We start from the raw sequence: 26058 nt of genomic DNA, 5'->3' as shown, positions 1-26058 counted from the left end.
TGGCACGGAACCATCTGAAGACAGGGCTGCAGCTCCAACTTGATTCTCCAGAACCTCGCTGACCAGAATCCTCAAGAGATCAGGCTTTCTTGCCGGTGGCAACAGTAGCCAGCAGTCAGAGGGGACTGCTCGCTTTGGAGAAGGCCTGGAGGTCCCTGGAGAGGGAGGCTGTCCCAGGCTGGGTGTCCTCACCTCCCCGGGATCGGGAGTGGAAGGAAGTGCTGAGCAGTGGACAGAGGGGCTGGTCAGCCAGGACAAGTTCCCTGGAGCTGGATGGGGCCACTGGGCAGCTTGGGGAGGAGCCAAGGGCTGGGCGGGGCCAGGTCAGAAAGCAACAAGGAGCTGGAAGGTTGTGTTGGCTTGTTACAGAAGAATTCGGGAGCATCAAAAAAGGAAGAGACAGAGGGCTTCCCTGGTGGCACAGTGGTTAAGAATCTGCCTCCCAATGCAGAGGACAGGGGTTTGAGCCCAGGTCCGGGAAGATCCCACATGCCGCAGAGCAACTAAGCCCGTGCGCCACAACTACTGAGCCTGCACTCTAGAGCCTGTGAGCCACAACTACTGAAACCTCCATGCCTAGAGCCTGTGCTCCGCAACAAGAGAAGCCACTGCAGTGAGAAGCCCGTGCACCGCAACGAAGAGTAGACCCCACTTGCCGGAACTAGAGAAAACCCGCGTGCAGGAACAAAGACCTAACTCAGCCAAAAATAAATAAATAAATTTGTAAAAAGAAAAAAATGGAAGAGACAGAGAGAGAATATCATCAAGGGGGCAGTTGAAACAAAGAGAGGAGACAATAAAGGCAAAAAGCCTAGGGAGCAACATGTAAGAAAACAAGATCATATTATGGGTTTATTTAAATTATTTGAAAAAGGCTCAGAGCAGGCTTACCCAAACTCTCTTCATTTTTATTTTTTATTTATTTATTTTTTGGGCCTCACAGCTTGTGGGATGTTAGTTCCCCGACCAGTGATTGAACCCAGGCCCTCGGCAGTGAGAGTGCCGAGTCCTAACCACCGGACCGCCAGGGAGTTCCCTCTTCATTTTTAATGCCGTGTGATAGTAATGCCGAGACACTGCAAGACCCTAATTTGTTGAAAAGAGATTATGACATTGGGTTTGTAATACTCTATTGACTAAGGCAAGAAAGCAAATTAATTAATTTGAGAAATAATTTTAATACAGGTGGAGAACAAGGGGTCTGTGATAAAGAATTGTCTTGAGTAACTAAAACATATACTTACAAATTCTGTGACATCTAATTGGACAATTAAAAAATCTCTTGGTACAATACTGCCCTCTTCTGGATAACCCTAACAAGGTTCAAAATTCTAGACTCCTTTCCCCGTCTCCTTTGTTATCAATTGGGAGTGAACTTTTAGTAGTAGGCAGGGAAGAGAGTTGTTCGGTGGCCAAAGGGGTGATTTGGGGATTAAGGACCATGAGGATTGTTCAAGGTGTCTTTTTCTGAATTATATGCAAAGTCCTTGCCACCCATCTATCAAAAAATACAAATGTAGATGCACCAGTTTTAAAAACAAAACAAAAAAACCCTCAAAACATCAAAACAAAGGGACAAACAAACATTAAAACCCCAGACATTTACACCACTTCTAAATCATATACAGGCTCCAGCAGTGTCTGTGACCCAGCCGGAACCCTGGACTCCAGTTTGGTAAGTAGAGGATTGTAAAAGGGTTGCGATTCTAACTATTGTTCTGATACTTATTTGAGACCGACACATTTGGGAGCTTCCTGGAATTAAAAGTACATTAAAATAAGACCTGAGGCCAGATAGCTTGAAGAGACCACTGCTCTTTTTCAAAGTGCATATGTGATATTGTGATTTTCTGCCCCAAACAAAAGAATACGGTTTATTTAAACTTTGAATTGCAGAGTCCTAGCGTTACTCTGAGGGCGTTGCCACCCTGGAAACCTGCGCATAAGCCTGCCATACATAATTAAAATTAAGAAAATCAGAGGCCAGTACACATTTCATTAAGCTGTGTACAAAGTAATTGCAATTTATTTGCTATTACTCCAAGCACAATACCATGGCATTCTGATTCATTTTCTAAGCACTTTAGAAATGATCTGTCTTCTTGGCCTCAGAGCTTGGAGAAGCTGGAACTCCAGGCCCTGGAGGGAAAGGGGAGAGACATTTTGCCTTTTCACTATGGGGCTTCACGGTGTTTAAGCAAGGCAGTGACTCTGGCATATTATAGACACACTTGCAGATAAACATAATTTTCTACTACCTCTCAGCATGTTAAATATTCAGATATTTTCCGTTAAGGTTTATAGTCCGTGCTGTAACAGAATCAACAAATAAAGACAGTGTTATCAATGAGTCGTTAACATTTTTTTTCTTTTTCTGAATTTTCCAATTTTGCTTTAACCATGTATATGGTTTATGTGTGTAACAAATAAATAAGAAAACAAAATCAATTAGCAGACTGTTGAAATCAACCCAGTACTTTTATTCTGCCTGGACACACTTAATTTACATTTCGTGACCAAAATATATTTCTGTGACAAGCTTTGTTCAGAACACTTGTTTGGAAACCTTCTTAATTTTGAGATGTCAAGCATTAGTTTGATTTTCTTTTAAAGGGGCATTGCCGATGCAAGCTTCATGTTGAAAGCCCTACTTGTAGCATCTGCAAACCATTATATTGGAATCTGGCCAAAGAAAACCCCAGTGGATGTTCAGGTGATGTTTCCTTCGAACAATATTTTACTATATTGTAACTTCCTCTTGATTTTCTTTACCTCAATGACTAAACTCACAAAAGAGCTATTGATTTAATCTGTTCAGTTTGTTTGAAATTCTGTATAAACGTCTTGATCCCCCCCCCCCACTTTTGGCAGAACTTCTGTCATTTTCAAAATCTCAGCAAGGGATTTATATCCTGTTTCCATATGTATCATGTTTGAGAAGGCAGCTGCTTGATAAATGGTTTTTCCGCCTTGTTTTTATAATCCACACTTCCCGGTTTAATTTTATTTTCATTTTATGCTTAGATTGAAGCCAGTATAGGAACTTGGAAACACCAAGCTTAAGACGGCTAAGTGGAGTGAATATCTTTTAATAGGGTATATTTTCACGTAAGCATTATCGATAATGACCTTGACATTAGAATCATGTAAGAATCCCATGATGTTGCAGCTTTTGTCTTTTATGAGTGGTCATGAACAAACCAGTACTCCTTGTAGGTAGATGGTATTGATCTGACTGTTGGGTTCTGCTGACCCCAGAAAGCAATTCAGTTTTAGGCCTGACTGGTGCAAAGTGGAGTTCTGCTGAAGCATGCTAGAAAGTGATTGTAGGATTGCTGGTGTGTCCTGTTCCCAGAGCCGGAACTGTCCTTTTTGTAACCTTGGTCCAAGGATGCTCTCTTATCTTCCCAGAATGCCAATGCTACGTGGCGGGAACCGTGAGCGGAATTGGAGAGTGCGGGCAGGTAATGTGGGCCTGTTTCTCCCGGGATGCCGGTCGAATATACTAGCAGTTAATTGTGGGGTTTCTGCAGGAGGGTGTTAGTGCCATCTTCATGGCAGCTTTCAGATCCCGGCTACCCTGCTTCCTATGACACAATGAGCCAGTTTGAAATCTTGATGATTAGCAGATTCTGCCATCTCACCAAATTTTGTCATCCGCTCATTGTTCTGCAGTTAGATGGTGACTGTCACTGTAAGTCCCACGTCGGTGGTGATTCCTGTGACACGTGCGAAGATGGATATTTTGCTTTGGAAAAGAGCAGTTACTTTGGGTGTCAAGGTAAGTCCTTCCAGGGGGTCCTGAGTAAGGCGAAAGGACAAAAGATGGACAAAGAATGGCAGAGTAGCCTTGCTTCTGCGTTCACTGTCTTCTTGCAGGCTTTCTGAGGGGATGGGACTGAAAAGATCTGTCCGGGGAAATTGGCCAAACATTCCCTTAAAACTAGAAATAAATTGCAAACAGGGCTGCTTCCACTTTTCTTCTACCAGCACACTGTTAAATTGGTTTAAATAAACCAATTTAAATTATAAAATTATAAAATTAAACCACTTTTCTTCTACCAGCACACTGTTAAATTGGTTTAATTATAAAAAAATCATAATTGGGATGCGGGGGAGCCATAGGGGAGATGTAAATAACAGCAAGACTTAGAGATTTTAAAGATAAATTTTGAAATATTAAAAAAGCTCACACAGTAATATTGTGTGATAATATTGTGTTAAATAATGAAGTTGCAGGAGCCCCACAAGGCTACTCTGGTATCTTTCAAGCAACCTCTCCTTCACCCACTGATTACAGTAGCACTATGCTGTGAAATTGTGTTTAGCTCCTGGGCTGCTGTCGCCTTACGTGGGACAACAGTGTGGGAACTGGCCCTACAAGTGCACCTCCGACTTTCAAGTGGACTCTTGGAGGGACTTGCTGTCTTACTTTGGGAGGTTCCTACGTATTTCAAACACCTGCCAGATGTAAGACGTGGCAAGGGAAAGAAGGAGCAGCCCTGCAACCCCGGGCTTCCTGATTTCCACTTCTTGTAGAGGGAGGGGAAGCCTCCAGCGTGGAGATGCTTTGATGGGTGACCACTGCTGTTTCCCGACTCTCAGGGTGTCAGTGTGACATTGGTGGAGCCGTCACCCCTGTGTGCAGCGGGCCCTCTGGAGTCTGCCGGTGCCGAGAGCACATCGTGGGGAAGACCTGCCAGCGGTGAGTCTTCATGGAGGTCCCCTCCATACTGACGTCGTGAAGGCTCTCTCAGAGACCTGTCTGTGCCGACAGTTCTGGGGGAGAGAGAAGCGGTCCCAGGGTAAGAGGGCCAGTGAAGCTGTACTGTCATTTGCAATCTGGACACTTGTCAGTGAGGGCAATTAAAACAGGAGGTAAAGTTGCCCTAAAAACGATTCCACTTTGTAGAGATCACAGAGTGGCCTCACGGGAAAGTTCCCAGAGGTGCAGAAAGCCAGGTGAGCGAGACTTGGGCTGGATGCATGAGGTGGGTTCCCACAGCTGAACCTCCACGTGGAAGTCACAGCCTGGGGGAGCCCAGCAGATGCAGCTCCTGCTTCTCCCGCGGGATCCGTGACTGTGGGGCTGGGGGTTAAGACAACTTTAGAAGTGGGAGGAAGTCCCTCATCTGATGCAGAAGCAAATCAAAATGAACAGAAGGAGCAAGGGTGCCAAGTGGAGACTGAGGTCCCAGAGGGGCTGTAGCAGGTATGGAGCACGCTGCCTCTGTCCTGCCTGTTTAGCAGTTTCTATATTTATATGAAACCATGATCCATCCATAATTGTCCATTAGTGGAAGGAAGAAAATTTTTAATATTCTGACTTTTTTAAAAACATTTATTTATTTATTTTTAAAAAACATTTATTTTATTTATTTATTTTTGGCTGCGTTGGGTCTTCGTTGCGGTGCGCGGGCTTCTCACTGCGGTGGCTTCTCTTGTTGCAGAGCACGGGCTCTAGGTGCGGGGGATTCAGTAGTTGTGGCTCGCGGGCTCTAGAGCGCAGGCTCAGTAGTTGTGGCACACAGGCTTAGTTGCTCCGCGGCATGTGGGATCTTCCCGGACTGGGGCACGAACCCGTGTCCCCTGCATCGGCAGGAGGACTCTCAACCACTGTGCCACCAGGGAAGCCCAGCCCTCTGACTTTTGATCATACACTGAAAGTCTTAAGAAATGCAACGTCTAAATCTTGAGTACCTTCACTACTTCTGCATTGTCGACAGGTTAATAAAGAGATCTTTAATGTAATCAAGGCAAACCGTATGTACTGGGTTGGCCAAAAAGTTCGTTCATGTTTTTCTGTAACATCTTACAGAAAAACCCAAACGAACTTTCTGGCCAACCCAATACTTAGAATGACGCTTCTCTCTTTTTCCTCGATGTTTCCAACATTTGAATTCTCAGGATCAGAGCAGCTCAGCTGTGCTTTCTTCCATCGTTTCTAAATGACAGTAAAAGGGGCCTCATAGTAAAATGTATGTGAAGAAAGGCACGTCTGTAGTTTTGTTTTCCTGCAGACGAGCGAGGTTCACCATAGACCAGAGGAACTTCATAAACTGGCTCAGAAACATCTGCCACCCATGTTTTACCTCTTCTCGCCTTCCTGTTGATACAGTGAGCTTTCCCCCTACTTAATCAGCATGAGTTTTTTTCTCCTTCCAACTATGTAGATGATTGGCTAATTTGGGGGTTGAAATAATGCGTCAGAATAAATTACTCACCCTGAGGCCAAAATATTGACATTACAGTCAATACATATATATATGGAATTTAGATTATCCTTTGATTTAGTGGTAAATGATAAATGAAATAAAAGGATAGCACACCAACAACATAGATGCCACAGCACCTTTTTCCAGGTTGATAAATCTTGCATCTTTTTGTCCTAAATTCCTCCAAATGTTTGTTTACGGTATTATTTGTGTATTTTTAGTTTTTCTTACAAGTTTAGAAAGCATTCACATTCACTTTGTTTTTTAAATAGTTTTTGTGATAAAGTAACATGTGTTACGTTGTAAAATTTTAATAAGTACCTAAAAGTAAAAAGGCAAAGGAAAATCTTCATTCCGCCGCCGAGAGATAACCTCTTTTAATATTTTTTGTATATTTTCTAGGCTTTTTCTATGAATAAAAATTAGTATTATATTTTATCATATAATTTATATCAGTTTTTTCACATATCATGAACATTTTCCATTGTAATTAAGTAGTGTTCAAAATATTTAATGGTTACATAATATTTAATAATTTCTTTATTTCATAATTGTACATATATTTTGTTTCCAAGTTTTCACTGTTGTAGACATTCTTTTATGTTGATTTTTTTTTTTTAATTTATTTTTGGCTGCGTTGGGTCTTCTTTGCTGCACATGGACTTTTCTCTAGTTGCTGTTGTCTGCGTTGCGGTGTGTGGGCTTCTCATTGCGGTGGCTTCTCTTGTAGTGGAGCACGGGCTCTAGGCACGTGGGCTCAGTAGTTGTGGCACGCTGGCTTAGTTGCTCCATGGCATGTGGGATCCTCCTGGACCAGGGCTCGAACCCAAGTCCCCTGCATTGGCAGGTGGATTCTTAACCACTGTGCTACCAGGGAAGCCCTATGTTAATTTTGGACCCTATAAAATCATTCTTTAGAATATATTCCCTGAAGTAGAATTTCTATGTCAATGGGAATGGACATTTTCATAAATTACCTCCATAAATTACATTCATAAATTACCTTCGTAAATTGTAAGCATTCCTAATTCTACTTGCAATATAGGAGCATGCCCTTTTATTTCCCTTGACTAATTGGTCTTTATGGCTTTAAATCCACCAACAGCTATTAGCTTGGGACTGGATTGTCAAAATGCACCATTTTGAAGAACTTCAAGTAGTTTGAATATAAAATGTCACACAAGCATTAGAATATTTTTGATCCCTCTCTGTGACCACCATTATCAGACTCTTGAAAGGAATCCATTTATAGGCATATAGTTTAAGAGAAAACAAGACATAGAAAAGTCATTCTAATGATCAAAATATATATGTATATGTAGAGAAAACATATCTCACTTGTAAACTTGGCATACGAAGTATTTTATGTCGTGTTCACTATTAAATCTGCAGTGCTTAGCAACAGTGCCTGGCAAAGATACTAATATTTGTGTAATCAGTGAATATGAGTATAAATGAATGAATTTATGGTAAATAGCCCAATTTGACTTTGCTAAATCATTGGCAACCATTTAAAACATTTTAAAGGGTGCTACCACTATGGGCTGTTCTAAATGCTTTTCTCATTTGGCTGCTTGGAACGAGTAGTGTTGGGTGTTTTCTGTGAATGTTTACATGAGCAAAAGCAATAATTTAGAGAAAAAGCAGCCCCCCCCCCTCAATTTGTCCTTATTTAATGCGCTTTGTCAATTTGGTGGGAGTTCTCTCAGTGATAGCTATTGGGATTAAAGGATATCCAGATTATCAACGAACCTCACTTTCTGTATCCGCCATTTACATTTTATTTATAAAAGACCTGAAAACAACTACTATTTCCCGGATTTGCATCATATGAGGTATGAGATTGAAGATGGCACTACACCCAACGGAAGAGCGCTTCGGTTTGGATTTGATCCCCTGGAGTTTCCTGAGTTCAGCTGGAGAGGGTATGCTCAGATGACCTCGATACAGGTGAGCAGCCAGGAGGAAGCAGCCTCCGGGTAAAGCAGCCCATACGCTTGCCCACAGCCCTCTCAGCGAGACCCCCAAAAGGTGAACTCTCCCAAAACTGATTCCAGGACTCTTGTTCTTGAGAGGGTAGATGGGGTGCTGGGTAAGGTTGGATTTTAACTGATAAGCATATATATCGACTTCACAGCTTATTGTTGCTTTAATTTGGTCACCAAATCGGAAAATGAAGGGATTAAAGAAAGATGGCGCTTATCTCTGGAGACTTTTTATAAGCAGTTTTCCAGACGAAATTAGGCTATATTTTAACATGAGAGACATTTTTCTTTAAAGCCATTTGTGGAGAATAAAAATGAGTTAACTTAATTCCAATAAAGCCTGTGTTGCTGAATTTTGAACAATGCTTTTTTTTTAATTTTTATAACTCTGAATTACTGTATGAACAGAAACTAAGATAAAGGAGGAGTTTTAGACAGTGCTATTTAATTTTTCTTTCCCATATTTCTCCTGTCCTTCAGTCTTCTCTACCGTATCCATCTCTCTTGGTTTTGCAGTGGAATAATTAAGGAATTTACACATTGTTTACCTTTAGAACTTATACAACATTTATAACTGAACATTTCTTTATAGTCATTGAGTAGTTTTAGCCTCAGAATTTCTCTTTGAGGTTGCTCTTCAAGCTGTTTCTCAGTGGAGAAATTCAGAATAAAAGAGGCAAGTTGATGACGATGGTAGCTCAGTATGTGTCCTTAGCAGATCCAGGACTAGTGCTTGCTATTTCTAAATCAGGAAGCCCTTAGAGACACAGGGGCAGGGTCACAGTTCCCTAGGAGCCCCCATTGATTCTAATGTTGCTTCTTGCCTGGCAAAGTGCCCCATCTAAGATACCTTTCACTAACAGTACTTGGGATCTTAAGACACTTCACTGTTTTCTCCTTCTCCCCAAATACAGCAATTCAGTTTCTTTAGTTCTCTGCTTTTACTTCATTATTCAGAAAAAAAGCAGTGCATTCCACTGAGTCATAATAGGATGTGAATGACTAAGAGCCCAATCAAGGTATATACCTCCTCACAGGTGTTTGCAGTTTGAAAGAATAGCTGGTTAACACAAAGGAATGAATTTCTAATGATGGATTTTTCTGTAAGTATTTTTAGTCAGAGGCCTTGGGTGGTGTTCCCTGGAATCACCACTTACTTTACTTTACCACTTTACTCTGCCCTTAATACATTCTTGCATTTTTATTTTCTGATGTGGAACTAACCCTTAAAGATGAACTCTGTCAAACTGAGAGGGCCAGTTAGAGTTCCTCAGTGTGGGTCAGCTGCAACTCCTGCTTCCAGAGCAAAGGATTCTACCCAACGCCAGTCTTTATTGCCATGGATGTCTTGTTCAACAAAAGTCCCCTTCATTTCAACCAAAGGAGCTGGAGGAAAGACCTAAAGAACTACTGGTTTAGAAATTTCCATGTTTCATGAACTTTCCTTGGGCCACAGCTGGATCTGGGCATGTGGTCTGTGGTTCAGAATTGAAATAGTCTAGTGTCTCCTTCAAGATCATGGGCCCAGCAACACTTACAGAGCATTGTGTTGGCAACAGGACCTGGGGACCAGCGAGACCCCCTGTCCCCAGCAGAGAGCCCACATTCTTCTCAGACAGGGACTGAGATAAATTCCATATGATTTAGCAGGCAGATTTTAGTTACATCTAGATTTCATCGCTAATGTGTTTGGGATCTTATAACCTCTCCTTAGCCACCACTGGTTTCTGTGACTGTTTCAGACGTTACGTATGTGAAGTGGACTCTGGAGTGCTCTCTCTCTGGGGCTGGTGGTGTTAAATAACATACTTTCTTTTCCTTCTGTTCTGCCTTTTTATTTCCCAGCTAGGGGTGGTTGCCCCATCACTGTTTCTTTCCCTGAACTAATCCATCTAACATTCTGCTCTGTCTGCCTGATTACTAAAAGGTCAAAAGAGGATCTTGGTTGCTGAGGGAGTGTGTTTTCACTGAACCTTTAATTGTAAGTGATTTTAATTTATTGGCTGACTTGCCTGTGTTCATCTTCCACAGAGTTAGTCACTGGTGTTTGTTGAGTGGGTGTGAATGTGTGTGTATATGAGTGTGTGTGTGTGTGTGTGGTTTGACTACAAGCTCAGTAGTGAAACTGGAATGCCATCACTGTTTGGCTAGCATGTCTTTTAACCAGCTGTCTCTTCTATACTTTATGGGCTTTTGGTATTTTTCAGAATGAAGTAAGGATCGTGTTGAATGTGGGGAAGTCAAGTCTCTCCTTGTTTTGGGTTGTTCTGAGATATGTTAACCCTGGAGCTGAAGCAGTATCTGGCCGTGTAACTATTTATCCATCCTGGGCTGAGGCAGGTGGGTAAATTTCCAAACCTCTTTTGGATAAAGAAGTGATTAATTAGTGAAACATTTTCTCTAATTTTCACAAAGTTGATCTCTTTAGAAAACATGAAGCCTGAGATGTCGTCTGATTGGGACACAGATGCCCTGTCCTTTGTATCTTTTCAATCTCTAAATGCTCTGAATATTTAAATTTTGCTGTTAAACTTGTTATTAACTGTCATAAAAGAAATCAGTGTAACAACCTGTGTACCTTGGCTGAAACCCATGGGTTATGATGTCACCACAGGGCAAAGCGAATTTATAACTCATTCAGGTAAAGTGGGTGTCACCTTTGTGGTGTTACTTGAGAGCCCCTGGCCTACTGCCCTAAATTCTCCCATTGTTTCAGGCAAACCAAGTAATTCAAGGAGAAATAGGTGAGGACAGGAATTTTTAAGATGAATGTGGTAAAGCATGAAGCCCAAGAGAGCTCCAGGGAGGAATAGGCCAACCTCATTCAGGGGTGAGGGATTCCTGAGGGCAGACGAGGAGCCACAGTCAGAGGGCAGAGCTCACCACAGTCAGGGATGAGGCCTGGAAGTCTGTTCTGCAAGGAGTGAGGGCTTCCGCTAGTCCAGGAACAGACTACTGGGAATTCCACAAGAACACAAAACGGCGCCATTGGAAATCTAATTTAGGTGCGAATTTTAAGCGCCTTCGTGTAGTATCCATGGCAGAGTCGGACTTGGGGAAGAAATGACGTACCCAGTTGTGTCAGCCAAGCTTGTAAGGCTGGAGGCTGATTAGACGGTAACTACTAGGAAGAACCGACAGGCTTGCGTTGTCATTTACAGAGGACTTTGGTATCCATTTCCTCACATGACAAGAACTTTGTGAAACCGAAGAAGGTTGAGGAGAAAACAGCTGAGAGGCATAGTAAATTTTCTAAGCACACAGCTGGTCCTTGTAGACAAGACCCAATCTTCAGACCCCAAACCCTTTCTTTTCTCTCTCTCTTTTTTTTTAACATCTTTATTGGGGTATGCTTGCTTTACAATGGTGTGTTAGTTTCTGCTTTATAACAAAGTGAATCAGTTATACATATACATATGTTCCCATATCTCTTCCCTCTTGCGTCTCCCTCCCTCCCACCCTCCCTATCCCACCCTTCTAGGTGGTCACAAAGCACCGAGCTGATCTCCCTGTGCTATGCGGCTGCTTCCCACTAGCTATGTATTTTACGTTTGGTAGTGTATATGTATCAATGCCACTCTCTCACTTCGTCCCAGCTTACCCTTTTCCCTCGCCATGTCCTCAAGTCTATTCTCTAGTAAGTCTGCATCTTTATTCCCATCCTGCCCCTAGGTTCTTCATGACCTTTTTTTTTTCTTAGATTCTATATATATGTGTTAGCATATGGTATTTGTTTTTCTCTTTCTGACTTACTTCACTCTGTATGACAGACTCTAGGTCCATCCACCTCACTACAAATAACTCAATTTCGTTTCTTTTTATGGCTGAGTAATATTCCATTGTATATATGTGCCACATCTTCTTTATCCATTCATCTGTTGATGGACTCCCAAACCCTTTCTAATGGACCCACTGCTTCCCAGGGGACAATGCCATCAGCAATTTGCCCTCCGTTAACAGTTGGAATACATTGTGGTTTGTTTTCTTGTTCTCTGGGACACCTTTCCTAAGCCCCCATGTCTGAGTCAGGAGTCCAGTTGTGTATTTATTCCTTAGTAACCTATGCCTCCTCCCAGATGCCACTGTCCACGCTGTACCGTATTTTCTTCTGGTCTGCAATCCACCACCTCCCCTGTCACCACTGTCAGGGAGCAAAGGCCATGCTGGCTGTGTTCACTGCCTGTTCCCCAGAACCTAGTTCCAGCCCTGACCTATAGTGGGCCCTGTAGATGTTCGTAGAACAGGAGAGTGAATGCAGGTATTTGGAGTAAACATTTCTTCTAAAGAAGAAGCCTCCATTGGACTCCGATGCAACAGTTTTGTTTCTGAACCTACTACAGAAGGTCCTCTGTTTGTTTAATGCAGAAGAAAACATTGCATCCTGAAAACAAGAGAAAACCGAAACTTTTTCTTATTTCAAAATGAATGCCTGTTCTTCAACAGAAATTAAAAAATTTTTAATTACATATAAACAAAAAAGGAAAAAAAATAGTTTAATATCTAATGTAATATACTGAATACTTACTATGTGCAAAGAACTTTTCTAAGCAGTTTACATGTCTTAATATACTTAATAAATTTAAAGATTACAATCCCAGCATAGATAGCCACTGCTAACATCTTATCAGTGATATCTTTCTAGTCTATTTTATACATAGATACATGCATTCATGCAATTGTTGAAAATAAGATCAGTAAATCTGATCAGTTCATATGATCAGTAAACTCTCTGAAACCTTTTAAGATGTCAACTGAATGTTCAAAGCTGAGTATCTAAAATCAATACACTGGCTGCTAGAAAAATGCCCTAAGCAATTCTTTTTATTTCTGATAGATGCTGCTCAAAGCAAAGAGACCATCTTCCAGCCGAGTAAGGAGCCGGCCTTTGTCACCGTGCCCGGAAATGGTTTTGCAGATCCATTTTCAATTGTGCCAGGAACATGGATCGCTTGTATTAAAGTGGAAGGAGTCCTCCTGGTAAGAGATGGTTCTGAGGGGAGATTCTTCCCCTCTTAGAGATGGTCCATCCACAGTGACCCACAGTGACCAGAAGGTAGAAAAATCATAGCTGGTTCCCTTTTAGACACAGGAACCTATGGTGACATTTGCCCTCACATGACATAATGACATAGGAGCCAACCTAAAATAGCTTTTATATTCTTCCAGCCAGCTTCTCACGGGCTAAAAAAAAAAGAATTTTTTTACTCAGAATGACTCAAAGATATTAAAATAAATGCACAACCTTTATGAGCATATGTCCCAGCCTTTCAAAAGTTTCTTTGGGGTTTTTCATCATGAATCAGAAGGGCGGTAAGAAAAAAATTAACCTCTCTGGGAACTGTGCACAATGAATCAGAAGGAGCTAGAGGAAGAGAAGACCCTAACATGAGTGAAGTTCTTGGTGGTGAAAAGCGAAGGGAGAGACGAAGAGCCAGTGCCTCTCTGTGACCTGCTTCCTGCCTCCTTCTGCCTTGACTGTGGCAGTAGCATCATCAAACAGATTGCCTTGGACAAAGAACTCTTCATCAGGGGAAGGGCTGTGTCCTCGCGCATTAATAGAATAGGCAGAGCGGCCAGGGGAGTTGTAGGGATGAAACCTGCTATTTCAGATACCCCTCTTTGATGTCTGCTTTCGCTTATAGCAAGTTCTTTTCAAAATAGTCTTTGGCAATATTTGGTTTCATGCACTCAGAGTGGAAAGCAGAAAGCGTTTCCTTCTGGCACAACTCTTTTGATTGGCTAAATGAGCAGATCTCAGGCAAGTCTGCCCCATACGGTAGAGACCATGCTTATCCATGTAGGTCCTTTCCAAATCTGAGATCTTATAATGTGAAGGTTTCAGCTGTTCATTCAGTCCCTATTTTTCTTGCACTACTTGGTAGAAAGGTTTGTTGCTTTACTAAAGTTTCTGAATGTTTCACAGATATTAGACATGAGGAAGAGGAAAATTCCATTGAGTCCAGTAACAGGGCACAAAGTTGGACTAATGGAAAGAAGGAGTTCATGGTAAAAGTTACTGCATAGGCATGGAAGAGTCTTCATGACCTTTAGCCACTGCAGTTGTATCATAATTCATATGTATGCTTCCATATTATGATCTCATTTTCGCTAAAAATATTTTATTGAGCACTTATTATCAACCTTTACTGTTTTAGGATCTTTGGGACCGTAAAGTAATGAGGAGATATGGTCCCAACCAAAGGAAGCTTACTAATAGAGCAATAGCCATTTAAAAATTAATATTAGAGAAATATAAATCAAAACTATAATGAGGTATCACCTCACACAGGTCAGAATGGCCATCATCAAAAAGTCTACAAATAACAAATGCTGGAGAGGGTGTGGAGAAAAGGGAACCCTTGTACTCTGTTGGTTGGAATGTAAATTGATGCAGCCACTATGGAAAACAGTATGGAGTTTCCTTAAAAAACCAAAAATAGAGTTGCCGTATGATCCAGAAATTCCACTCCTGGGCATATATCCAGAGAAAACTCTAATTTGAAAAGATACGTGCACCCCAATGTTCCTAACAGCATTATTTACAATAGCCAGGACATGGAAGGAACCTAAATGTCCGTTGACAGATGTATGGATAAAAAGATGTGGTGTATATATATATATATATGTATATATATATATATACACACACACACACACACACACATATATATATATTTTTTCAATGGAATACTACTCAGCCATAAAAAGAATGAAATAATGCCATTTGCAGCAACACAGATGGACCTAGAGATTATCATACTAAGTGAAGTAAGTTGGAAAGAGAAAGACAAATACCATATGGTATCACTTATGTGTGGAATCTAAAATATGATACAAAGGAACTTATTTACAAAAGAGAAACAGACTCACAGACATAGAAAAATTTATGGTCACCAAAGGGGAAAGGGGGTGGGGGAGGGATAAATTAGGAGTTTGGGATTAGCAGGTACAAGCTACAGTATGTAAAACAGATAAACAACAAGGTCCTACTGTATAGCACAGGGAACCATATTCAGTATCTTGTAGCAAACCATAATGGAAAAGAATATGAAAAAGAATATATCAATACACATCTGAATCACTTTGCTGTACACCAGCGACTAACACAACACTGTAAATCAACTATACTTCAATTAAATTTTTTTTAATTAAATTAAACCCCACTCAGATAGAAGCCCGCTGAGCCCCTACTTTTCCTCTCCTGTACATTCTCCTCCTCTCTGCTGTAGACATATTGAGGGCTGTGAAGAGACAGAAGCCTCATGGCCCGTGTACCAGTCTCTCACCATCGTGGCAAACATTCCCTCCCTTCTTCCCTCGGCAGATAGTCAGTGATGCCAGGATTTGCAGAAGCCCAAACTCTGCCCTTTCCGGAAGAGCTGCTTCTGAATTCCCGCTGTGGGATCCACGTGGCACCCTCAGTGGAAAATGTTCTTCCTGTCCTGACCTAGGGCAGGCAGTGGGCCAGTTTCAGGCTATGATTTACCGGGATCGCAAAGCATCACTTTTTTACACGAAGCCAGGAGAGCGTTACTCTGGTGTGGGAATAAAAAGCCAGAATACATGACCTACAACTCAGGGTTCTATAGGGATGAAGACAACCAGCCTGTCAAAGGAATGTCTCATCAATTGACAGGTTATTACTGTCTTTATTTCTGAATTTATTAACAACCCAGAAGAACCGGTAAAACTTCCCCTGAGATTTGAAAATAAAAATGTTTGCCTAAGGCGCTTATCTCCAATGCTTGAAGCTCCCGTGAGGGGTTGCTTTGTGTGTTCCGGTGAATCAGGGGGCAGAACAAAGTAGTTGATGCGGACAGTGTAACTAGAGTGCTTCACTTGGTTATTATTAGTTTAGCTACTATGTGTAGCTCTTTTATGACTAACGTACGGCCACCCTCCTAATGAGTAATCGTCCTTTCGGTCTTTATTTCCTAGGACTACCTGGTACTGCTCCCCAGGGACTACTATGAAGCTCTCTCATTGCAGCTGCCGGTCACAGAGCCGTGCGCCGACGTAGGCCCTCCCCGAGAGAAGTTAGTATGGGCAGCGGGTGCATTGTCGGGGGCCTCTAACTTAGGAACCTTGGGTGCAAGGATTCTCAATAGGCTTCAGGGTCACGACTTAACAGAGTGCTCTGGTTAATTCCTTAATTGTGTTTTTTCTGTGTGGCAGTGACTGTCTTTCGTGTAAGACTCACAAAGTACTTTGCACACGGTTTCTGGCGCCTAAGAGTGACTCACCCTCTCGCCTGAGGAAGTGGCGATGCATGCCCAAGTAATACCCTCAGGGTCATGCATCCGGTGAGGGGAAGAGCTTAAAAGGGTGTCTAGGTTTGTGGACCTTTGCTTCTCCCATTCCTCATGCAGATGACAATGGACCACCCGGTTGCTGTAGTCAGCACTTAGTAAGAGTTTGTTGAAGAATGATGAGTGAATGAATGAAAGACGGAAAGCATAAGAGCCCCGGGGATGCACTGTGATGTTCTGTGTTCTGTTCTCGGTCGTAACTGTCGTATTTTATTGTTGTTGTTGAAGTTGCTTGCTTTACCAGCACTTGCCAGTGACCCGATTCCCCTGTGCCCTGGCTTCTGAGGCCAGACACTTCCTGCTTGACGGGGAGCCAAGACCCTTGGCAGTGAGGCAGCCCATCCCTGAACACCCAGTCATGGCGGACCTCAGTGGGAGAGAGGTGGGGCAACCTTTTCTTTACTGTCAAAACTATTATTACTTCCCAGTCCGTCTGCTGAAAACCCTTAGCTGCGATTGCTTCTCACATTCAGGGGAGCCTGGAAGACTTCCTCAGAGGTGTTAGTTAAAGGTGTGCTGAGTTCTCTGATTCGGGCTGGGGCTGGGTGGTCCAGCCCACTGAACCATGAGAGGGCTGGTCTCTGAGCACATTCTGCAGTAGATGTGGTGGGGAACATGGACGACCACAGAATCCTTTCCTTTTGATCCTCTGGGCTGATAAGGGGGCATCCTGTTCTGTCTGATTCAGGGCAAGATCTCTCTACAAGGCTTCCAGAAATTACACAGCTTACCCTCAAAGGATACAATGCTCCCTGACTGCTCATCACCTCAGGCTAGGTGATTGGTAGCAGCTGAATTCCTTGAGCTCATAATCTGGAACTGCTACTCCCAAAGGGACCTCCTTCATGGCTCAGAGGACCGGTTAGTACAGATCTTGGCATTACTTTTCTTCCGGGAGTTCTCTGAGCCTCAAAACAATTTAAGACTACAGTGTTTTAAGATTGAGCTAGAAGTGTTGCGTATCAACAATTAGAACTCATTACCTCAAAACGAAGACACTGAAAAGAAAACTTCCTCCACAATATTTCCATTCCTTACTTTCTACAATGTTCTCTGTTTCGTACCCTTGAGGAAAATGTTTATTTGGAGGATTAAATCTGTGGAATGAAAATATATATGGTACTCTCACTGACCATTTAGATGTGTACCTTTTTGTAAACTACATTCCTAACATTTTCAAGGTAAAAGTTATAGGATTTTAAGGATGTTTCTTAAATTTAGTCTTCATTTCATTTTATTTTATTTGAGTTTTTATTTTACAAAAATATATACTTGTTATAAAAAGTAACACAACATGCATAAAGAAAAACGAAGCGATCTTACTTCCTCTCCATTCTAATATTCAGTCCACTGTCTCTCTCCCTACCCATGCTCTGTGTGTATACAGATGCATATACCTGCCTACGCATATATACAAACGTGTGTGTGTGTGTGCATGAGCGTGCGTGTGTGTGTCTGTGCGTGAGCGTGCGTGCATGTGTATGTGTTCCCCACACAGCAGGGAGGTACAGTTGGGAAGGGCTGATCTCCAAGAAGTGATGCTGATGATTCATCAGGAGTTGTTCCCACCTCTGACTTAGCCCAGAGCCACAGCACTGAGCTATTCTATTTGCATGATGCACAAAACTAAGCCCTGGGCTGTCCAGTTTTATTTAACGGTCATTTTTACTGTTTTATCTGAGGGCTTACACACTTGTGCTGTCTGATGCAGTAGCCACTAGCCCATGTGTCTATATACATTTAAATTAATTAATCTTAAGTAAAGCTAAAAATTCAGTTCCGTGGTTGCACTAATCACATTTCAAGTGCTCAATAATCATATATGTCTAGTCGTCACCCTATTGGACAGCACAGATTACAGAATATTTTGCCATCACAGAAAGCTCTATTACACAACATTAATAGATCGCTGTGCTAAAACTCAGAGACAAATGGAGTTAGAAGAGGTCTTAGGAATCATCTGATTTCCCTTCCTGTGAAAGAATTCTTTCTACATTATCCTTGTCCGATATTTATTCGTTTATCCTCTGTTGAATACTTAAATTGATGGGGGACTCACTTCTTCTAGAGGTAGCCTAATCCAGCACCTGTGGTACCTTCTGATTCCCAGTTCTTTGGATGCAACCTGCTTTCCTTTCCTAAACCTTTTGGCATCATCTTTTTATTTTTTTGTATTCTGAAATTTCATAAGGATGTGCCTTGATATAGGTAGTTTCAGCCAGTGTGCTGGGCTCTCGGCAGACCCTTTTAGCCTAGAAACTTCTCTGGGAAACTTTCTTGAGTTATTTCTTTGATAATTTATTTATTTATCTTTCGTCCACCTTTCCAATCTCTTTATCTAGTTTTATGTTTTGGGAGATTTCCTAGAATTTTTTCCAACCCCAACCCCAACTCAACCCTACACACACACACACACACACACACACACACACACAGGTTCCAACTTTCTTTGGTCTGTTCAATTAGTTAACATCCATTTGCTTTCTAGCTTCCAAACTTTTGTATTCTCTGGTCTGTTCTTTTCCTCTTCTCAATTCTCTTTTCTTTGTGGGTTTATGATTCAAAAAATATTTGCTCTTATTTTTGTGGATTTCTGAGAGGGAGGATCAATAAATATGTGTGCTAAATCCAGTATGTTTAACCATAGGTTCTAAGATGGACTTCTATTTGTGATATTCTGAAGTTTTATTACGATATGTTTAGGTGCAGATTTATTTTTGTTTATTAGTTTAATACTCAAAGTGCACTTTCAATATGAAGAGTCATGTCTTTCATCCTGGGAAATTATCAGTTAGTATCTCCACAGGTATTACTTTGCTGCTTGTCCTTACATCTTCTTTTCTGAAAGTCAGACTGGAAGAATGTTGGAGCCTCTCAATCTGTCTCCAGACTGCTCTTTCGTATTTTTATATCTCTTTGGCTCTTTGTGATGCTTTCTGGATGACGTCCTCAAGACTCTGTTAGAATACATGAATGCTCTGTTTCACTATCTCTAGTCTAGATTTTATTCAGCCTACCAATTCCATGTAATTTGTACTTTTAGTCTCAAAAAATTTCTCATTGGCTCTTTCTCATATTTACTTTTTCTTGTTTCTCTGCTGCCAATTTTTATTTCATAGCTTCATTTGCTTTTCAAAGAGGAGTTACTCTATTGATCTTTTTGAATATCTGAACACCCTTGGAGCAAGGTATATTTCAGAATTCAGAATTTTTAAGATATTAAAAAGATTAAATGATACACACATGCATAACATCTATAGCGGGGTCCGGGACAGCACCTTGTAATCAAACAGGTTAATATTTCTCCAATGAAAAGCATGAGTAGGCACATCAAGGGAGATAGATGAAGACTATATACATGGACTTATATCAGTTCAGGTCAGATTTTGCCACCAAGTGCTGCCTGGTTAGGGTTAGGTTAGGTTTTGCCATCAAATGAGTTACAAAAACAGGATTTCCTTTTCAGATTTGGGGGGTTCCAGATAAGGGACCAGTATACTTATTTTAAAGCCTTTGTCAGACTGTTTCATAAAGTTCATTTCATCTGAAGTGAACTCATCTTCAGTTGATGATATTGTTGCCTGTCTTTCTTTTTCTTTTCTTTTTTTTTTTTTTTTTTTCTGTGGTACGCAGGCCTCTCACCGCTGTGGCCTCTCCCGTTGCGGAGCACAGGCTCCGGACGCGCAGGCTCAGCGGCCATGGCTCACAGGCCCAGCCACTCCGCGGCATGTGGGATCTTCCCGGACCGGGGCACGAACCCGTGTCCCCTGCATCAGCAGGCGGACTCTCAACCACTGCGCCACCAGGGAAGCCCTGCCTGTCTTTCTTAACATTAGATTTCTTTATGTTGTGGAGGCTTATTTTGTTTGCTTATTGGCTTACTTTGAATGCGAGGTTCTCTTTTATCTGTCTTTCTCCACATCCATCTCAGCCTAGTAGTTTTGCAGTGTCTGTCTGGTCCTCTGTACCCTTAGCCCAGAGCGAGGCATTATGACGTGCCAACCTCCATTATTGTGATCCTGGGTGTAGTACAGATTCAGACACTGAGCCAGTGGGTGCTGAACTCAGTTCTTGGTCATGAGGCCTCATCTTTGATCTTCGGTTCCCAAATTCCACAGATTTTTATAAAGCTGAAACCCAGGTGGCAGATTTTCAGCAATTTTTTCCAGCTTTTCATGATTTGAAGGAACCCTCATCCTTTGGCTTCAAAAAATGAGCCTGGATCTGACCACTGTCTCATATGAAGCATGTTTAATTCTCCTTACTCTGCATATGCTGAACTGCTGACCCCAACAGCCTGCTTCCAGACCTGAAGCACCAGAGGACCACGCTATTTGAAGTTTTTCTTTTACTTATGTTCCATTATCTGTCTACTTTTAATCCCAAACATAATTTTTGTTTTTCTATTAAAACATTTTATCCATGGTTGCTGTGTCTCGGAGCAGATGGGGTACAGCAAATGTGAATTCCTGTGCCATCTGAACTGGAAGTCACCCTACATTTAAAAAATGCTAAATTCTATCCTATTTTGATGAAAACCCTCCTTCCCCCTCCCACAATCCTTCAGCCACTGCTCCATAACTCTTCACCCCTTCAAAACCAAGAATTGTCTAGACCCACGATTTCTAATTGTTTACCTTCCACTCACACCTCAAATCACACCACTCTGGCTTTCACCTCCCACTCCATTAATGTTTTTCTTTTTTGTTTTGGCCAAGGTTTCCAGTGATACCCTTGTTGCTAAATCCCATGGATATTTTTTCAGTCTTCATCTAGTCATCTATTTAACTTCTCAGCAGCTTTCAGTACTTGTTGAATACTCCTTCCATTTAAAAACACTCTCGGGACTTCCCTGGTGGTCCAGTGGTTGAGAATCCATATTGAACTGCAGGGGACGCCGGTTCAGTCCCTGATCGGGGAACGAAGATCCCATGTGCTGCGGGGCAAGCAACTAGAGAGCCCGCATGCTGCAACTAGAGAGCCTGTATGCCACAACTAAGACCCGATGCAGCCAAAAACAAACAAACAAACAAAACCACTCTCTTGCCTTGTTTTCCAGAATTTAAGAGTAGTCTGGGTCTCTTCCTGCCTCTCCGGCCGCCTCCTCAAAATATCATTTGCGGGCTTATCCTCCTCTGTCTAGCCATTAAATGTTAGAATTTGTTGAGACTCAGTCTTGGCCCTTGTCTTTTTTTTGTTTTGTTTTGTTTATTTATTTGGCTGCATCGGGTCTTAGTTGCGGCACATGGGCTCTGTAATTGCTGCACGGGGGCTCTGTAGTCGCGGCACACGGGCTCTCTAGTTGTGGCGCACGGGCTTACTTGCCCCGCGGCATGTGGGATCTTAGTTCCCCAACCAGGAATTGAACCGGCATCCCCTGCATTGCAAGATGGATTCTCAATCACTGGACCACCAGGGAAGTCCCCTTAGCCCTTGTCTTTTTACGCTGTAGTCTCTCCCTAAGCAGTCTCCTCCATGTCTATCATGTTAGGTACCAACTCTACACAGATAACTCCCAAATTGGTATGTCCAGTCACACCTCCCCTTTTATATGCAGAGTAGCACAGCCAACTTCCTTCTTGACATTACCTCTTAGGTATCTCAGAGGGATCTCAAATTCCGTCTTAGTGTTCCCTACCTAAGTAAATGGCACCCCCATCCATCTAAATGCACAAACCAGGTTTCTCAGGGTCATGCATGACTTCTTCCATTCTCTCCCCCACCAAAGCCAACCCATTCCTGAGTGTACTCCCCAAACTTTTAAAAATATTCTCCACTTCTCTCCATCTATCTTTCTTGCCCAGTACCCCGCCATCTTTCATAAGGATCTCTGTCGTAACCTCCCCATTAGCTCACCCACATCAGCTTCTGCTTATTGCATCTCCCAGCTCATTCTCCATACTGTAGTCAGCATGCTCATTTCGATAGAAGTATCTACTCATCACTGACTTTCTCACCCCACCCTCACACATACACAGTTGGAACGTTACAATAACATCTTATTGCTCGTAGGATAGAGACAAAAATTTGTAATGTCCTCTAAGGTTGCCCCTTTTACCTCCCAATTTTATCATACCTCCTCTTGCTCTCTGTTCCTTGTCCCTGTGGCCTACCTTCAGTCACTTGGACGTACATTATAGGCTACCCTTTATGTTGTAGGCTGTTCCCTATGCCTGAATGTTTTTCCCTCCCCTCTTGGTCTGGCTGTCTGTTCCTCGTCCTCCAGCACTCAGCTTAGTTGTTGCTTCTTCAGGGAAGTCTTCGCCTCCCCCCTCATCTTCCTGACTAGCTCAGTCACCCCTCTTAGCCCTTCTTCAGAGCATTTGTCATACATGTAATTTCACATTGCATTTGTCCAGTTATCTAATTATTTGATTAAAGTCTGTCTGAGGGCAGAGACCAGATCTGTCTTGTTTACCATTGCATGTCCATCACTTTGCTGGTGGGCAGAGATAGAGTAGGTGTTTAGTAAGTCTCTGTTGACCAAATCATTTTGAATCCTTACTTCGACATCAGCAGGTTAGTTATCCCTCTTAGCTTTGTGTAAGCAACAGATTTGATACATTCACCTTTAATGTCTTTACCCTGAAACACCGATAACTAGGTGAAGACAGTTTTGTGCCATAAAATGGGAAAGATCCCTCCAGAGTGACACTGGTTTCGTTAAAGTTCGCTTTTTCAAAGATAATAACTGATAACAAACAGCGACAGTAGGGTTTCTGTTTTCCATCATTTACATCTTTTGTCTGACTTGTCAGAACCCATTATTACCATCAAAAATACATTCAAAACCCTTCCAACAAGTCTTCCAAAAATCAACCCAAAGGACTCAGAGTAGGAAGAGTAATAGAAATTTATCATAGAGAATAGAGTGCTATGATAGAACTGGCAGCCAATGATAACTCCTGGGAGAAGGCTCCTCATTGGGCTGTGTGTGTTCCATGGTGGGGTGAAGACAGACAAGCCCTGGTTTGGAGGTGCCCAGGGGAGAGATGCTGGCAATAACCTCCCCACACGGAGCAATGGCAGCGGCATATTTCACTGTAAGACACAGAGTGGAAAAGTGGTGTGGGTAATCCACATTTTCTCCCTGAGGGAAGTCTTTCTGTTATTTAAGTGATAGAAAAATCACTGTGGAAAATGGCAGCTGGGGGCTTCAGAGCTGTACAGAAGGAACAGTAAATGTGAATTTCCTGAAAGCAAGGGACAAGAGGATTTTAATTAAGCGTGGTGGGCCTGCGCTTACGGGCCGAAGTGGGTTAAACTGCTAAGGAGTGTAGTTCTAATATTGGCTCAGGCATTAAATATGCACATACACTTTGATCCAGCAATTCTAATTCCACTTCTAGGAATCTTACAGAAATACTAGCATAAGGATATAAATATAGATATAGATTCAGATATATACATAGATGTATAGATATAGCTAGATGATCATATAGCCTTATATGTTTTAGGAAAAATTAGAGACAACCTAAGTGTCTATCAATAGGGGATTAGTTAAAGAAATGATTTTACATTCCTACTGTGGAATGGTAGGCAGCCGTTAGAAAAATGAAGTATATCTGTATGTACTGGTATAGACACACTAAATACTGTTGAGTAAAAAAAAAGTCGTGGCAAAAAGCAAGAACCAGAGTTGTAATCATCGTTTATATAGTGCTTACAACATGCAGATACAGTTTTAAGAGCTCTTCACATATTAACTCACTTAATCCTCATAATCTTCAGAGGCGGGTACTACGTTATCCTCATTTTTACCCACGGGGATCCTGAGGCATGCAGATGTTAAGTAACTTGCTCAAGGTCACACAGCTGGAGGCACAGTGATTCCAGACTGCACGCTCCTAACCACTAGGCAGTGTCAGGGGTGGGTGTGCTTTATCTGTAGAGGGCCAGGTAGGAAGTATTTTCAGTTTTGCGGCCCATATGGACCCTGTCGCAACTACTCAGCTCTGCTGTGATGGTACGAAAGCATCCGTGTTTGCCTGCAGATTTTCTTTTAAAAAAAAAAGTACATATGTGTGTATTGTGCATTTTCAGATGTAGAAACTGGTTTGGAAGTATGAAAACCAAGCTACCATTAGTCATCTCAGGAGAGGGGTGTGTGTATCACTTTATATTATTTGCATTCATACAAGTCTCTTTTTTAATCAAAGAACAGTTAAAGAGCTTCAAGGCATAGTTTCATTCCTTTCATCTCCCATTGGAAATTCCTTTTTACTTCAAGTTTTGGAGTATCTTTGGCCTTGGGAAACAAGGCAAATATATGGGTAGGAGGAGTAGAGGCCCCTATAAGTAGGGTTGCCAGATTTAGACAATAAAAATACCAGATGCCCCAATAAATTTGAATTGCAGTTCAACTATAATTATGTGTTACTTATCTGCGTTTCAAACTTAACGGAGCGTCCTGTATTTTATTGGGCATCCCTACCTACCACATTTCTTAGTATGATGACATATAAAACTCTCCCTGGGGTCTGCTCAGCCCCAGTTTCACCGTTGCCTATGGAAACGCATCCAGTACATCTCACATCTGTCCACTTGGGCTCTCCGACAGGTGGAGCTGCGCCTGCAGCTGCGGGTCCCGAGGGTCGGCCACTACGTGGTCGTGGTCGAGTATGCCACGGAAGCAGACCAGCTGTCTGAGGCCGACGTGCACGTGCAGGGCCCCGGGGCTGACCTGGCAGGCCGGGTGAACATCTACAGCTGCAAATACAGGTAACCATCCTGCCTGGGCGTGTCCTCTGTAACTGGACAGGCAGGAGGTCAGCTGTGGGAAATTTAGTTTTTATCTAACTTGGAAAGTTGTTTCCTTTTGGAGGCTGAGCTTGAAAAGCAGCAGGGGGGTAGTTGTGCGAACCAGCATCTTCCCCAGCGTGGTATCAGAAGGCTTCTCCATAGGCAGTACCTTGAAAAGCTTGCATTTTCTTGAAAAGCTGTATGTTCTACTTACCATTTTGTCTCAGATTCACATGAAGCAGCACAACCATTTTGCTTTACTCTGTGTCACCCTATGGGGGGCAGTGAACTCAGGGCTCTCCCCTCAAACACCGTGTAGAGTACATGGGTGCCTAGCACATTCTCCACTACTCCTGCCTTCACAACACGCCCTTCAGAACTGGGGATCATTAATGTTGATCGTCAGGTGAAAAATAATTTGACAAAGGAATCTCAGATTCACCCTGACAAAGTTCATCTCTTCCAAGAGCGCTGACAAAGGTTTATTAAAAATTGTTTTCTTTGCATAATGTTTAAAGATGTATGCAAATGTTCAGAGTATACTTTAATTAAAGAATCAGTGCAAGGGATGTTTCCCATGAAATTAATTGTAGAATAAATGGCACTGGAAGGCAGAGGCTCCTGAGAGGGCAGGGGGGTGATAACTACAGTGAACCCTCCCAATTCTTGGCCAAGACCTTGAACATTTTATAACCTCTATGTTTATGTGTTTCTTGTCAAACCCAAGATGACTTGAGGTAGTTGGACATTTTCCCTGTTTTGCAAATTAAAGAACTTATGAAAAATGTTACTTTTGGTAGCTTAGAA

At 42.2% G+C, this 26058-nt stretch overlaps 1 protein-coding gene across 1 annotated transcript in view; it reads left to right on the top strand.

The window, feature by feature from the left end:
* LAMA3 (laminin subunit alpha 3) overlaps nucleotides 1-26058 on the top strand; it is a 240940-nt gene that overhangs the window by 101268 nt on the left and 113614 nt on the right. Inside the window, exons 14-24 of the mRNA XM_030842611.3 lie at nucleotides 1629-1675; nucleotides 2614-2713; nucleotides 3412-3464; nucleotides 3676-3781; nucleotides 4606-4705; nucleotides 8009-8165; nucleotides 10408-10540; nucleotides 13035-13177; nucleotides 16139-16236; nucleotides 16738-16891; nucleotides 25070-25230. Of these exons, the coding sequence (XP_030698471.1) occupies nucleotides 1629-1675; nucleotides 2614-2713; nucleotides 3412-3464; nucleotides 3676-3781; nucleotides 4606-4705; nucleotides 8009-8165; nucleotides 10408-10540; nucleotides 13035-13177; nucleotides 16139-16236; nucleotides 16738-16891; nucleotides 25070-25230 (1252 nt within the window). The remainder of the gene's footprint in view (nucleotides 1-1628; nucleotides 1676-2613; nucleotides 2714-3411; nucleotides 3465-3675; nucleotides 3782-4605; nucleotides 4706-8008; nucleotides 8166-10407; nucleotides 10541-13034; nucleotides 13178-16138; nucleotides 16237-16737; nucleotides 16892-25069; nucleotides 25231-26058) is intronic.

The sequence above is a fragment of the Globicephala melas genome, chromosome 13 (genome assembly GCF_963455315.2).
Source record: "Globicephala melas chromosome 13, mGloMel1.2, whole genome shotgun sequence".
Lineage (NCBI taxonomy): Eukaryota > Metazoa > Chordata > Mammalia > Artiodactyla > Delphinidae > Globicephala > Globicephala melas.
This window is presented reverse-complemented; position numbering and strand designations above follow the sequence as displayed.